The 16804-nt window shown below is 39.1% G+C and overlaps 1 protein-coding gene across 1 annotated transcript in view; it reads left to right on the top strand.

Moving 5' to 3' along the window:
• Window positions 1-1883: 1883 nt before the first annotated feature.
• The window catches only part of LOC150087607 (GPI-anchor transamidase-like), an 85769-nt gene continuing 70848 nt past the window's right edge, over window positions 1884-16804 (top strand). Inside the window, exon 1 of the mRNA XM_090369883.1 lies at window positions 1884-2003. Coding sequence (XP_090226009.1) covers window positions 1938-2003 — 66 coding nt within the window. The 5' untranslated portion in view covers window positions 1884-1937. The remainder of the gene's footprint in view (window positions 2004-16804) is intronic.

Below are 16804 nucleotides of genomic sequence, written 5' to 3' on the forward strand. Positions count from 1 at the left end.
ATCAACTTCCACGACAAGGGATGGAAGTCTGTTCCACCAACCAACCACCCGCTGGCTAAAGGCAAATTTCCGCACTTCTATCCTACATCTGTCTTTCCTCAATTTGAATTTACGCCCTCTCAGCGAGAGGGCGTAAATTCTTCCTCTCGCTCATTATTCTGAGCGAGAGGAAGAATCCCATCAGCATTGAGCATGCTCAAACCATTCATGGCCTTATACACCTCTATCAGATCACCTCGCTGGTGCCTAGTCTCCAGACACTGTAATTTGCAAAACTTAAGCCTTTCTTCGTAAGAGCACCCCTTTGTTCCATTCACTAATCTTGTTGCCCTTGTCTGTACTCGTTCCAGCAGCTCTACATCCTTCTTGAAATGAGGCCTCCAGACCTGTATGCAGTACTCTAGGTGTGGCCTGACCATTGCCTTATACAAGGGAATAATCACCTCCTTATCCCTGCTAGAAAAATTCCTATATATCGTTGACAACACACCATGAGCTACTCTTGCAGCCCGTCTGCACTGCTCAGAGAACTTCATATCTGCCTGCACAACCACCCCCAGGTCCCTTTCATTCTCTACCACTGTCAGTGTAGTACCACAGAGTTGATACGTTGCTCTGGGGTTGCTGTTTCCCATGTGTAGTACTTTACATTTGTCAATGTTAAACTTCATTTGCCACCTCTCGGCCCATCTGCTCAACCTTTCCAGATCCTGTTGCAGCAGCATAGTGTCAGTAGTGTCCTTGACAACCCTGCCTACCTTTGTATCGTCTGCAAACTTCGACATTAAGATTGATATACCCTCATAAATATCATTTATGAATACAGAAAACAATAATGGACCCAACACTGAGCCCTGAGGGACTCCACTAATAACATTAGTCCACGACGAGCAGTGTCCATTGATTACCACTCTCTGGCTTCTTCCCCTCAGCCACCCCTTTATCCACAGCAGCAATTTGCCTCCAATGCCACACTGCTCCAATTTGTGCAGCAGTCTTCCATGCGCAACAGTATCAAAAGCCTTTCTAAGATCCAAGTATATAATATCAAAGTTATTCCCTGCATCCAGTTCCTTTGTGACTGCATCATAGTATCCAATCAAATTGGTCAGGCATGACTTCCCCTTTGTTGCCCACTAGGGTAAAATAATGAGCATCACTAGGACTATAAAACTTTTTATAGAGTACCATTTAATACGACAATTAGATCAAAGAAACGACAAAAGATCAATGATTCCCAGGCTATGATCCACGGTCCACTTGTGGTCCCTGTAATCTATGAAAGTGTTAATGGGACTTGACAATGAAACAAGAGTTTCTTCTCTGTTTTTTCCTGGCAACATTAGCAGCTGATGTTGTTGTTGTTGTAGGGTTTTAGGAGCATCGGTGACTAAATTTCGTGTGTTCTGTGGTCGATTTTCTCTTTGCTAGATGTAAACACGAGTTTCCGGGAGAAAAAAACATGCCTGAGCTCGATTAACTGAGCCTCGTTGTGAAATGGCATATATAAATTCCTCACTTCATCGACGGGACTCGGACAGAGGTCATTTTCACATGGTGTGGGGGAGACAGCGATTCTACCAAATGTGCTACCCACGAGGGTAACATTAACAGTGATGATAGGTGTTCTTATAAAAACTGACATATACTACATATGTTAACTTTCAGTGCATATAATCGTATTTACAATTATTTATTAATATATTTGCGTGTGTAGTTTAATATTTTCTGTGGACACTACCTCAATTATAAAAGTTGTCTGTATCTGAAAAAGGTGGGACACATTGATCCGGATTAAAAACGAAACGTTTTCAATTCCGCCATGTGATAATCCGTAATTTATGGTGGCGCTAGGTGTATGTTTTTGAATGGTGTTCAAGCATGTGTTTGTTGTCAATAATGGGTTGAGGTTGTAAATTTATTAAAGACATTTTAAGATGCTTCGGATCTTGCATTTTATCATCGGTGGGACAATTTTTGTTTTGATTCTATTTTGCGTTCAGGTAAATACAAGAGTTTCACGTGAAACCTCTGCTCAAATAACTTGTATGTAGCCAAATGAATACTTGTATATTGCTTTCGATTCACCCAGTGGCCTGTAGCCAACCAATCAAAAGTATATTCTCTTTCAAAAGGTACTAAACATGTAGGGAGACAAAAATGCATGCATGTGAAATACATTTTCACTAGTTACAGTTTATTTTATATCACTAAGGAAGCACATATCAAGCTGTGGATTTATAATACTGCTAGTGTCCCCACCTCCTGATGTGGGGAAACGAGGATTCAGGAAACTCCGCTTGTTGTAGTGTATTTAGAGCGAGGGGAGCGGGAGGTCCGAAATTTTTATCTACGCTACTGATTTCAAGCGCAAAGGTACACCAGCTCTTCCTCATTACTGTTGCTAACAGTTTGTTGTTTGTCTCTGTATTGAGGAAGAGATGATGTAACTTCGTTTGACACATATACAACACTTGATTTCTGTGAAACAGAATAATTTTATAACTTGGTGAAAGCTGCATTTCTTGAGTGAACCTTGGAAAATGATTGGTGTTTGTAGTAAATGTTTTTATTTAGGTCCGAAATAAGAATAACAAATTGGAAGACCAGTGTGGTTTAATATTTGTTTAATATTAATATACATGAAGATTGTATCACTATACATGTACATCAACATTTTCACGAGACTGTTCATAATAGTATTTCAGGAGAAAAGAAAAACTGAAAATTCAACATTTGGCACTTTGAGTATTTTATTTGCTTATGTACTACTTTTTTATTTTTTTGTAACCACCATATTTTATAGAGGAAGTGAAATTTTAATCATAGTTCACTGATCATTCATCATTTCATACCATATGTAATCTTCTGTGTGGCCTCATTATTGATACATACCATTTCCCAACCTGCCAGTTATTTCTCAATAGGTATGATGTAGTTGCAGCTGGAAGGGATAGTTGGGAAAGGGATTTACAGTCCGAAAAGAGTTAAATTCTAAATTAATTACTTTCTAACAGTTTAGTGTAAGAGCATTAAATAAAAGTACATTTAAGAAGGAAGGCCTGCTGATAGTGAAATAGTTTTGTACAAAATAAGAAAATAAGTCAGTAAATTTAATTGTTTATATTAATTATATGGATATTGCTGTAACTGTTGTAAGATAAAACACGTACAAAGGAATCATTTACAAAAATAAACCAAAAATAACTATTATAAGACAACATTAATTCAAAACCTGAGCTAAAAAGCACTTCACATGTGTGAAGTTTTAAAAATCTGTTTATTTTTAATTGAATCAAAAGATCACAAGTATAGTGGATTTTTTCTCCTCTATTTCTTCAGTGATTGTTATTTTGTTATTGCATCATCACATATAAAACACATGTAAAGAATAACAGGCTAGTTTGTTGTCTTTTACTAAGTGTAAACTATTGTTTTCCCATCTTGCAATTGGCAGTTGAGATAAGTTTAAATTCATCATAATGGTATCATGTTGCCACTGACAATATGTGTTTACGTATAGATAGTATAGTATAGGTAAGTGGGCTCCTGTGAGTTACTTGTGTATGTTCATTCTGTAAAAACAGTCCATGTGTCAGTGTTTGCAAAATACCATGAGGAGTACTTTTAAAACTGGGTCACACTCTAATCCAAGAGTGCCCAGCAAGATAATTAATTGCTGAAGAAGCAGAGGAAATGAAAATTCACGTGACACACATTATTTAGATTCTGTTAAGAATAGGTTCTTAAAATTTTACATAGAGAGTGTCTTTTAGTTGAATTATTGGATCTATGATAACCTGTGTAATATGCCATTTAAATTTTATATTACACACACACAAAAAAAATTACTGAATTTGTTGGATGCAGTTTGTAGAACAAATGTTATTGGATAACCAGCTACTAAAGCCATTATCAATTATAAATCAGAAAGACAAAGAAGAATGACTGTCATTCAAATAAGAAGGCTATTGAGTCTAATTTCTTCATAGGATGATAACAAAACCTTTTTGTTCACAAGAATTTCTTTCTTACTAATGCTCTTGATGTTTTACAGAAGAATTCTGAATCACCTATATGCTACATGCAACTCCTCACCCATTTACGTAATTAGACTTTTTTTGTGCCTTGCACAAAAATTATCGAAGTCTCACACCGACCTTGGCTTGACTTGGGATGAGGGCCTCACTTTTCAGAACCATTTTTCGACCATGAAATCAAAAACTTGCTCAGCAATGTGGACAATTCGACAAGAACTGACAGGGTTACTGAATGTCGATGTAGCCAGAAGATATGTCCAGCGGTGCCTACAACCAATTGCACTATATGCATCGCCAATCTGGTCTTCTGCTCTGAAGTCATATGTAAACAAATTCCTGGCAGTGAAGTAATGGGTAATCTGATGGATGAGTAGGGTCATGGGCAATGCATTTATAATCTCTAGGGCTGTTTTTTAATACCAACCTAAATATCACTGCTTGGAGAGTTCACATAGCATCCAGGAATATCCTTCTTCTGTCTCAGATGCTAACCAGTGTGATTGATGTCCCCCACTCTTCATGGACTTATCTCAACTCCAGGTGCTGGATGCAGTAATGGCAATCCCTACTTAACATTACATTCTGTACTGTCCAAACCTTCCTGTCTGAAGAACTTCTTTCCGAACAGTGCAGTCACTGGTCATCCTTTTTAATTCATTGGCATTAGATCCTGTGAAATACTCTAAAACCAAGCAGTACAGAGTGAAGAGCACAGCTTGCTTGAACTATAGAAGTATAAAGAAGATGGAATGACCAACATAAAATAACTGTTGAACATGAACAGAGCAGTCTCGTCAGCATTAAAATTTTGCTGCATCAAATAGATGCCTTCATCAATAATTTTTTCAATACATCACAAAATTTCTCTGCAGCTGCAGAATCAGCACCGGTGACTTCACCATATACTTTAATGTTTTGGAAACCAGCGCGATGCTTGAACCTATTAAACCACCCATTGCTTGCCACGAACTTGGCTTGTGGTTCACCATACTAATCCTTAATATCTTCATAAATATACTTCTTGCTTTTGCTTGAATGGCTATTGGACTTAAGGTCACTTGATTCTGAATATGATTTTCCATCCATAATAGTAATAGCTGTTCCATCTTCGATATAGCACCTGAACACTGTTTTGTGATCACTGTTGATCTTAAGTGCATTGATGCTTTGACATGTTCTTTTATACGTGCACCTGTGCCTTAAAATAGTATTCACTGTTGAAGCAGCGAGACCTAATTCCATGCAATAGATGACAAACTTTGTCCTGTTTCGTACTTCTTAATTAATCATCTCCATTTCTAAATGAATCTTGTTTCTTTTCTTAGCACTGTCAGCACTTGCACTTTCCGCTGGTCCCTTTCCCTTCATCATTGTAATACGCAATATTTGTGTTTTATATGATTGAAGATTTCAGTGAAGGGGAACTCATTTCACCATAATACCGCAATGGAAAAACCCACAGAATTCCAGTTATCGGTATTATCGCAAATGCAATAAGATCGAGTTTACTACCCATTTATGGCACCTCCGTAGCCAGGTGGTCCAGAGCAGCAGTGCGTAACACACGCTTCTTGATTAGACTGGGGTTTGAGCCCGTGACCACCAAATACGGAGGATGCGGAAAGGTCAGGGAATGACCACCGCATATCCCCGGAGCAATATGGCCTTAGTTGCTAATGCTTCAAAAAACCAAATAACAACAACTACCCATTTATAATAGATTGTGCTAACAGAAAAGCCCAATAGACTAGAAAGTGCAAATTGTTTTTTGGTCATGACCTCCAGAAACGTTTTTTAGAAAAATATCACAAAGGTGTTTAAATTGACTCTTATAACGGGAACATATGATAATGATGAAAGTGTAGTGCAATTTCCATTATAAATATGACCTTTTAGAGAAATAAAAAGCTTAGTAATATAGCAAAATTTTCAACTTCCAAGGACGTGGAACGAATTTAAAAAAAAAAACTATGTTATTGGGTTCACATTACGATATTTTGAGAATACCTTCATTTATTCCTACAGATGCAAAATATGTTTATATTTTTTTTTCAGTTTGCACCAGCTGGCAAAAATTTTCTTAAAGTCGAATTTGCATTTGTCGAGTATTATTTAATTCGGGGAGTTTTTGTATTTATATTTTTATTTTTTTGGCTGATGCTGTTTAAGTTTGCTTTCTCTTATCATTTTCCACTACTAATACTAAGCAGTTAAAATTATTGGATTTATTGAAAGGAATACTTTCTGCTTTAAAGATTATAGATTTGCTGACCTTCTATAAGAAGAAACTGTTCTACTAGTTATCAGCCTCTGCAGTGGTGTAGCTACCATGTAGGCAGGCAAGGCAATTTCCTCCGGGACAGGGCCTTTTAGGGGCCCGGCATCTTTGACTGTCTCCTGTTTTTGCAATTTTCATTAATTAAGTAGGGACCCGAAAATGTTCTTTGCCTCTGGGCCTGAAAAAGAGTAGCTATGCTACTGAGCCTCTGTCTTTTGGAATTGTTATAGAAAGATAAATACTCTTTACTGTACAACAAGAGAAATTGAACAGTATTGTTATATGAGCCTTTCACAGCCAAAAGGAAGCCAGAAGGTTAAAAAATGTTCTTGTTTATACTCTGGGACAACCACTAGATCAGAGCAGTGTACAGTTAATTATTTCGTCAATTAATACAATCATTAACTTTATTTAGCAGTAATGCAGGCTTGGTCCACTCAAGTGTGTGTGCATTACTCCCCTCTTGTACTTAACCACTTAGCTATGTCGGCCCTTTATTCTAATAAACTTGAAGCTGTCCAGCACTTTCTAAGCCACCTTCTTCTTTAGCAATCTGCTGTTCTACACTACTATTACTGGAATCGCTCAGTATATGTTGGGATATTAGAGATGTGATATAACACAGATATAAGGAATGCAGAATTGGAATTTGAGGAGTACAATGTGTACAGAAAGATGGACAGGATAGAAAGGGAGTAGGGGTCATGCTGCTAGTTAAGAAACAAAATCTAAGGAAGTCCGTCTAGTTGACATGGGTAGGCAGTGCGCTGTTGAGTCAGTTTGACATGAGCACTGGGGAAGCAAAATTGAGAGTAGGGGTGTCTATTATAGGCCTAATGACTCTGATGAGTATAACGGACAACTGTACAGAGAAATAGAGTGGGCAAAAAAATCAGATAGTCTTATTCTTATAATGCGAATTTTAAATTCCCAGACATTGACTGGAACTTGTGGGTTGGTCACTTGCACACTAGCAAGACTGTGGATTTATTGGATGACTGTTTTCTACAGCAACATGTTCGAGAGGCAACCAGAGGGAGCAATACTCTTGATCTGATTATCAGCAGCGATTATTCATGCATTAAGAAATTGCAGATAAAGGAACCACTGGGTGACAGTAATCACAGTGTAGTGATGTGGGAATTACTTAAAGATGTGACTACCATCAAGGCTAAAGGGAAAGACTATAGCGGTTTCAGACAGTTTTTAAATTCTGCACAGTTGGATCAACTGATGACGTCACCAACGTTGAATTCTAAATGAGACGGCTTCAGTGACTTAATTTTGGAGGCTACTAGGCTTTTTATTCCAACTAAGAAATACTGTTCAAGGTTTAGGCCTAAATGGTTATCAGAAGAACTAATGAGGCTTGTGGCAGGGAAGAAAAATGTATGGGATGCATATAAAGTATCAAGTGACACAGAAGCCTACGGTAGATATAAATTAGTCTGTAATCATATCACAAAGGAGGTTAGGCAGGCGAAGTCAGATTACAAGAAATCTTTGGCAAAGGATGCAAAGAAAAACAGCAAAGAGTTCTTTACTTATGTAAACTGTAGAAGGAATGGGATGAATCAGATTGGACCACTTAACCTAGATGGGTTGACTGTTGATGATCATGCTTAGGTAGCTGATAAACTGAATGAGTATTTTGCATCTACATTCACACATGAGGAGTCATTCAATGAGGGGAGTGCCAGAAGTTTATCAAACTCTAACAGGGAGCTAAGTGATCTTGTGATAACCGAGAGCAAAGTGGAGGAGAAGTTGTTGTGGTTAAACATAAAAAAGACATCTGGGGTGGATGGGATCTATCCAGTTATACTAAGGAGGCAGCAAACGAAGTAAGCAAACCCTTAGCGATAATTATGAGAGCTTCGTTGGACTCAGGGGAGGTCCCCATGGACTGGAGGTGTGCAAATGAATCACCAATTCACAAAGGCAGTTCAAAAAGGTGACACAAGTAACTGTAGACCTGTTAGTTTAACTTGTGTTCTGGGGAAAATAATGGAATCACTGGTTAAAGAAACATTGCAGGATCATCTAGACAAGACTGCAGTAATAGTTAAGACACAGCCTGGGTTTGTTAAAGGGAAGTCTTGTCTGACCAATTTGATTAGATACTATGATGTAGTCATAAAGGAACTGAATGCCAAAAATAATTTTGATATCATATATTTGGATCTTAGAAAGGCTTTTGATCCTGTTGCACATGGAAGACTGCTTTACAAATTGGAGAGGTATGGCATTAAGGGTAAGTTGCTACAATGAATAAAGGGATACGACAGAGAGCTGTAATCAATGGACATTGCTCTTCGTGGACAAATGTTATTAGTGGAGTTCCCCAGGGTTCGGTGTTGGGCCCATTATTTTTTTTATATTTATCAGTGATATTGATGAAGGTATATCAGGTTTAATGTCCAAGTTTGCAGATGATACAAAGGTTGGCAGAGTTGTTAACGACAGTGAAGACAGTATGCTACTCCAACTGGATCTAGATAAGTTGGGAGAATGGGCTGAGAAGTGGCAACTGAAGTTTAACATAGACAAATGCAAAGTACTGCATATGGGCAGCAATAAGTGAAGAGAAACGTACCAAGTGTGTGTGGTACTACACTCAGGGAAGTGGAAAGTGAAAAAGACCTGGGGGTAATTGTACAGTCGAATATGAAGTTTGCTGTGCAGTGAAGATGGGCTGCCATGGCAGCTCATGAAGTCTTGTCAATGATATATAGGAATTTTGCTAGCAGGGACAGGGAGGTGATTATCTCATTATACAAGGCAGTGGTCAGGCCACACCTAGAGTACTGTGTACAGGTCTGGAGGCCTCATTTTAGGAAGGATGTAGAGTTGCTAGAACAAGTAGAAAGAAGGGCAACAAGATTGGTGAGGGGAACAAAGGGGTGCTCTTACCAAGAAAGGCTTAAGTTCTGCAAATTGCAGCACCTGGAGAGTAGGCACCTGCGAGGTGATCTGATTGGGGTGTATAATGGATTGAGCAAGCTGAATGCTGATGAGATTCTTCCTTTTGCTTAGATTAAAAACCTGAGGGCACAAATTCAAATTGAGGAAAGACGGTTGTAGAATAGATTTGCGGAAATTTGCCTTTAGCCAACCAACCCATTCAAGGCCTTATACACCTCAATCAGATCACCTTGCAGGTGCCTACTTTCCAGGCACTGCAATTTGCAGAACTTAAGCCTTGGTAAGAGCACCCCTATGTTCCCCTCACCAATCTTGTTGCCCTTCTTTGTACTTGTTCTAGCAACTCTACGTCCTTCCTAAAATGAGGCCTCCAGACCTGTACACAGTACTCTAGGTGTGGCCTGACCATTGCCTTGTATAATGGGATAATCACCTCCCCGTCCCTGCTAGCAAAATTCCTATATATCATTGACGATTGGTGGAACAGACTTGTTGTTGTTTGTTATTTGGTTTTTAGGAGCATTAGCAACTAAGGCCATATTGCTCTGGGATATGCGGTGGTCATTCCCTGACCTTTCCGCATCCTGTGTATTTGGTGGTCAAGGACTCGAACCCCAGTCTAATCAAGAAGTGTGTGCTACGCACTGCTGCTCATGCCCACCTGGCTACGGAGGCACCGGAATAGACTTCCATCTTTTGTTGTGGACGCTGATAACCTAAATAAATTTAAGGCTGAGTTGGACAGGCATTTGGAATGAATGAAGGGGTGAAATGGAAGGGTTTTTTTATTTTTATTTTTTTTTGGCTGATGCTTCATAAGCTTGCTTTCTTACATCGCATGCCTCTACTAATGCTCATGCTAACACCATTCATCTGACTTATGTACGATACTTAGTTCTTTCAGAAGTCCAATAATGTCTTTTCAAAAACACATACTGTCCTCTATAGCAAAATATTTTGAAAACTTTTCTTGTCTTTTTCGAAACACTGAAATCTTTGTTCCTGCTGTGAGTATATTTTCCTGCTGTAACCTAGAACCTACTTGGAAAACTTTGGAACAGCCTACAAAAATCCTTACCAAAAATGCTAAGTGTGCTGTCTTTAAATTGTAAATTGTTGCATTGGAATTTGACCTATGAACCATAGGTAGAATATCTGATTATGTTAAAAAAGAAAATCCAAGGTCAGAATTGATTGCTAAAATTAAGAGAATTAGCTTATATCTGTTAAAATAAATCAGTATGCCATACATTACTGGCTAGATTATGCAAAATTGTCATATTTTGGTAAAATGTAACTCCCTCTATCTACTAGCTGTGATATGATGCGAAACGAGCCACGGGCAGAAGTGAAAGTGATTCTTGCACTGCTTCTATTGGAATGAGCAGCAGCCTAGAGAGCAAGTTGCTGGGGATTTCAAGAACTGCTGGGAGTCATCATGGAACAAGTAAATACATGGGCTGTGTTAGCATAATTAAGAGTAAGAACAGGTGCATGTATACTTGCATATACACTAATGCTCGTAGTATAGTAAATAAATTTAATGAATTTGAAGTGCTGGTCGAGACATCAAAAGCAGATATTGTTGGGATATCAGAGACATAGTGTCACACAGATACAAGCTGTGCAGAATTGGAAATTAGGGAGTACAATGCATACAGAAAGGAAAGACAAGGTAGGAAGGGAGCGGGGTTATGCTGTTAGTTAAGCATATAAAATCTAAGGAAGTGCATCCAGTTGATATTGGTGGATAGTGCAATGTTGAGTCAGTTTGGTGTGACACTGGGAAAGGGAAAATGAGAGTAGGAGTGTGATATAGACCTAATGATTCTGATGAGCTCAATGAAAAATTGTGTGCAGAGAAATAGAGTAGTCAGAATGTCTTGTAAGGAGAGATTTTAACTTTCCAGATATTGACTGGAACTTTGGATTGGTCAATCGCACACTAACAAGACTTGTGGATTTATTGGAGCACTGTTTTCTACAGCAACATGTTCGAGGGGCAACTAGAGCGACTAATACTCTTGATCCGATTATCAGCAGTGATTAGTTGTACATTAAGAATTTGCAGATAAAGGAACCACTAGGTGACAGCAATCACAGTGCACTGATGTAGGATTTACTTAAAGTTGTAACTACCATCAAGGCTAAAGGGAAGGGTTTCTGCTTTTGTAAAGATGACTACAGTGGTCTCAGACAGGTTTTAAATTCTATACAGTGGGATCAACTGCTGAGATTAAAAACAGTGAATTCTAAATAGAAAGCCTTCAAGGAATTAATCTTAGAAGCTACTAGGCTTTTCATACCAACTCAGAAATATTGTTCAAGATTTAGACCTAAATGGATGTCGGATGAACTAATGAGGCTGTTAGCAGATAAGAAAAATGCACAGTATGCATATAAATTATCAGGTGACACAGAAGCCTATGGTAAATATAAGCTTGTCTGTAATCAAGTCACAAAGGAGGTTAGGCAAGCAAAGGGTGATTACAAGAAATCCTTGGCAAAGGATGCAAAGAAAAACAACAAAGACTTCTTTACTTATGTAAACTCTAAAAGGAAAGGGATGAATCAGATTGGTCCACTTGATATTGATGGTTAGACTGTCAATGATTCTGCTCAGATAGCCGACAAACTGAATGAGTATTTTGCATCTACCTTCACACAAGGAATTCTGTAAGGAAAAGGACAGAAGTTTACTAAACTCTAACTGGGAGCTAAATGATTTTGTAATAACGGAGAGCAAAGTGGAGGAGAAATTGTTGTGGTAGTTAAACATAAAAAAGGCACCTGAGGCATATGGAATCTATCTAGTTATATTGAAGGAGGCAGCGAGGGTAGTAAGCAAACCCTTAGCCATAATTATGAAAGCATCCTTAGATTCAGGGGAGGTCCCCATGGATTGGATATGTGCAAATGTATCCCCAATTCACAAAGGAGGTTCAAAGGGCGATACAAATAATTATTGACCTGTTAGTTTAACTTCTGTTCCGAGCAAAATAATGGAATCACTGGTTAAAAAAGCAATGCAGTTTCATAGATGGGCTTGTCGAGGGGAGGTTTTGTCTGACCAATTTGATTGGATACTATGATGTGGTCACAAAGGAACTGGATGCAAAAAATAATTTTGCTATCATATGCTTGGATTTCAGGAAAGCTTTTGATACCGCTGCACATGGAAGACTGCTATACAAATTGGAGTGGTATGGCATTAAGGGCAAGCTGCTACAATGGATGAAGGGATGGTCGAATGGGAGAAGACAGAGAGTGGTAATAAATGGACACCGGTCTTCGTGGACTAATGTTATTAGTGGAGTTCCCCAGGGTTCATTGCCGAGCCATTGTTGTTTTGTGTATTTATCAATGATATCGATGAAGGTATATCAGGCTTAATGTCCAAGTTTGCAGATGATACCTAGGTTGGCAGGGTTGTTAATGACAGTAAAGACAGTATGCTACTGCAACATGATCTAGGAAAGTTAAAGCAGACGGACTGAAAAGTGGCAACTGAAGTTTGACATTGACAAATGCAAAATACTACACATAGGTAGAAGTAACCCAAGAGAAACGTACCAACTACGTGGTACACTCAAGGAAGTGGAGAATGAAAAAGACACTGGGGTGATTGGTGCAGTCAAATGCAAAGTTCTCTGAGCAGTGCAGACGGGCAGCAAAAGCAGGTCATGGAGTCTTGTCAATGATATGTAGGAATTTTGCTAGCAGAGAGGAGTTGATTATCCCCTTGTAAAAAGCAATACTCAGGCTATACCTTGAGTACTGCGTACAGGTCTGGAGGTCTCATTTTTGGAGGGATGTAGCGTTGCTCGAATGAGTACAAAGAATTGCAAGAAGACTGGTGAGAGGAACAAAGGGGTGCTCTTACCAAGAAAGGCTTAAATTCTGCAATTTGCAGCATCTGGAGACTAGGCACCTGTGAGGTGATCTGATTGAGGTGTATAAGGCCTTGAATGGTTTGAGCAGGCTCATTGCTGATGGGATTCTTCTGCACACTCAGATTATGAACCTGAGGGGGCATAGATTCAAATTGAGGAAAGGTAGTTGTAGAATAGATGTGTGGAAGTTTGCCTTTAGCAAGTGGATAGTTTATTGCTGGAACAGACTTTCATCTGTTATGGAAGTTGATAGCTTAAATAAATTTAAGGCTGAACTAGACAAACATTTGGAGTGACTGGACAGGTGAAATGGGAAGTGTTTTTTTTTTTTTTTGGCTGATGCTGTATGTGGCTTTGTTTAGGGCTGAAGCTTACTTTCTTGCATCATATGCCTCAATTAATGCCTAATGCTAACTATAATGATGATTTTCGAAATCTATGCATAAAAATTGGTTAAAAACAGCATTTAAGTTCTTGGAGTTAAAAATTGCGTTGGCTAGTGTTATCAGCAGTGATTATTCATACACTAAGAATCTGCAGATAAAGGAACGACTAGGTGGCAGTGATCAACATGTACTGATGTTTGATTTACTCAAAGATGTAACTACCATCAGGGGTAAAGGCAAGAGTTTTTGGTTTCATAAAGGTGACTACAGTGGTCTCAGACAGTTTTTAAATTCTATTCAGTGGGATCAACTGATGATGCCAATAGCAAATTCTAAAGAGGAAACATTCAAGCTTGGAAGCTAGGCTTTTCATATCAGCTAAGAAATACTCTTCATGGTTTAGGTCTAAAGGGATGTCAGATGAACTAATGAGACTACTGGCAGAGAACAAGAATGCATGAGATGCATTTTCTAATGATGAGACTACTGGCAGAGAACAAAAATGCATAAGATGCATATAAATTATCAGGAGACACATGCCTGTGGTAGATATAAGTTATGGCATTAAGGGCAAGTTGCTGCTATTGATAAAGGGATGGTTGAGTGGGAGAAGACAGAAAGTGGTAATCAATGGACACTGCTCTAATTGGACTAATGTTGTTAATGGTGTTCCCCAGTGGTCTGTTCACATTGTACTCCCCAAATTCCAGTTCTGCATTCCTTATATCTGTGTGACACCACATCTCTAATATCCCAACAATATCTGCCTTTGATGTTTTGAGCAATACCTCAATTTCATCAAATTTATTTACAGACTCCTAGCATTGGTGTACAATGCTAGGAGTTGCTCGCTAAAGACAAACTTCCACACATCTATTCGACAACTCCCAGACATGTGATTTGCAAAACTTAAGCCTTTCTTTGTAAGAGCAACCCTTTATTCCATTCACTAATCTTGTTGCCCTCTGTACTCATTCCAACAGCTCTACATCCTTCTTAAAATGAGGCCTCCATACCTGTATACAGTACTCAAGGTGTGGCCTGACCATTGCCTTATACAAGGGGATAATCACCTCCTTATCCCTGCTAGAAAAATTCCTGTATATCATTGACAAGACACCATGAGCTACTCTTGCAGACCGTCTGCACTGCTCAGAAAACTTCATATCTGCCTGCACAATTATCCCCAGGTCCTTTTCATTCTCTACCACTGTCAGTGTGGTACCACAGAGTTGATACGTTACTCTGGGATTACTGCTTCTCATATGTAGTACTTTACATTTGTCAATGTTAAACTTCATTTGCCACCTCTCAGCCCATCTGCTCAACTTTTCTAGATCCTGTTGCAGCAGTGTACTGTCATTAACAACCCTGCCAACCTTCGTATCATCTGCAAACTTGGACATTAAGCCTGATATATCATCATCAGTATCATTTATAAATATAGAAAATAGCAATGGACCCAACACTGAACCCTGTGGGACTCCACTAATAACATTAGTCCACGGAGAGCAGTGTCCATTGATTACCACTGTCTTCTCCCCCTCAACCATCCCTTTATCCATAGCAGCAATTAGCGTCCAATGCCACACTGCTAGAATTTCTGCAGCAGTCTTCCATGTGCAACAGTATCAAAAGCCTTTCTAAGATCCAAATATATGATATCAAAGTTATTCTTTGCATCCAGTTCCTTTGTGACTACATCATAGTATCCAATCAAATTAGTTAGACAAGACTTCCCCTTAACAAACCCTTGCTGTGTCCGAGCTATAACTGAAGTCTCGTCTAGATGGTCCTGCAATGCTTCTTTAACCAGTGCCTCCATTTATTTCCCTGGAACAGAAGTTAAACTAACAGGTCTGTAATTACCTGTGTCTCCCTTTGATCCTCCTTTGTGGATTGGGGTGACATTTGCACATCTTCAGTCCATGGGTACCTCCCCTGAGTCCTGGGAAGCTCTCATAATTATGGCTAAGGGTTTGCTTACTTCATTTGCCGTCTCCTTTAATATAACTGGATTATGAAAAGGCATTTGACTCCATACAGCATAAGGCAATGTTTCGGGCACTGGAAAGACAAGACGTAGATACCCCACATATTATGATTTTGAAGAAAATATATGAGAATGCTACCTCCTTTATTAGACTAGACAAAGACAGTAGCAAATTTAGAATTGTGAAAGGAGTTCGACAAGGAGACACAATGTCTCCAAAGCTGTTTACTGCTGCCCTTGAGGAAGCTTTCAGAAGATTAGACTGGTCGCAGAAAGGAGTCAACGTGAATGGAGGGTACCTAAACCATTTGCGATTTGCAGATGACATTGTGGTCATAAGCCACGATCCCAAAGAATTAGAGGAAAATCTTAATCAGTTATGCAGAGTTAGTAAGGATTTTGGACTAAAGATGAATATGGCTAAAACAAAAGTAATGATGGACAAGTATGCCACAGAAAGGGACATAATGATTGAAGGAGCAGTAATTGAAAAGGTGGAATCATATACTTATCTGGGACAAGTTATTAGCTGTAATAATGATAAATGGGTGGAAGTCAAGAGAAGAATAAATTTTGGATGGATAGCATTCAGGAAATATAGTCACATACTGAGGAGCAATATCCCAGTTTGTCTGAAACGTAAAATAGTGAACCAATGTATACTCCCCACCATGACTTATAGAAGTGAAACTTGGGCACTTACCAAAAGAATGGAAGAGAAGCTGAGAACTACACAACGAAGAATGGAAATTATATTGGGGATCAGACTGTTAGATAAGAAGAGAAGGAAGCCTGAGGCTTATGCTGCACCAGCCAAAACAAAAAAAAAAAAAAAATTTCCTGCATTACCCTTTGAGAGAGAGAGAGAGAGAGAGAGAAGAGCAGAAAGGAATCACCAAGAGAGCAAGAAAGAGAAGAATGATGATATCCAGCTCAGGAGTCTGGGTTTGCCAAGCCCATACTCACCAGATGTGATCCCCTAGGGGAATCTCGTAGTTTCTCTAGATCCTTTTGAAGTGACATACCTGAATTATGTAATTAACTACTGTGTAGGCCTCCGTATCCGAGTGGTCAGGAGCGGGAGTGCAGTAGCACACGCTCTTTGAATAGACCGGGGTTCAAGCCCCTGACTGCTGAATACGGTCGATCTGCCAACCCGCACTGGACCAGCGTGGCAGATTATGGTCCATTTCCCTCAGCATGAATTGTTGAGGAGGATTCCATCCTGCAGTGGGTTGATAATGGCTGCACTTTACCTTTTTTACCAGAAAATATAGAGATCAAACTTT

Source organism: Mastigoproctus giganteus, chromosome 3, assembly GCF_048544385.1.
Source record: "Mastigoproctus giganteus isolate SK-2022 chromosome 3, ASM4854438v1, whole genome shotgun sequence".
Classification (NCBI taxonomy): domain Eukaryota; kingdom Metazoa; phylum Arthropoda; class Arachnida; order Uropygi; family Thelyphonidae; genus Mastigoproctus; species Mastigoproctus giganteus.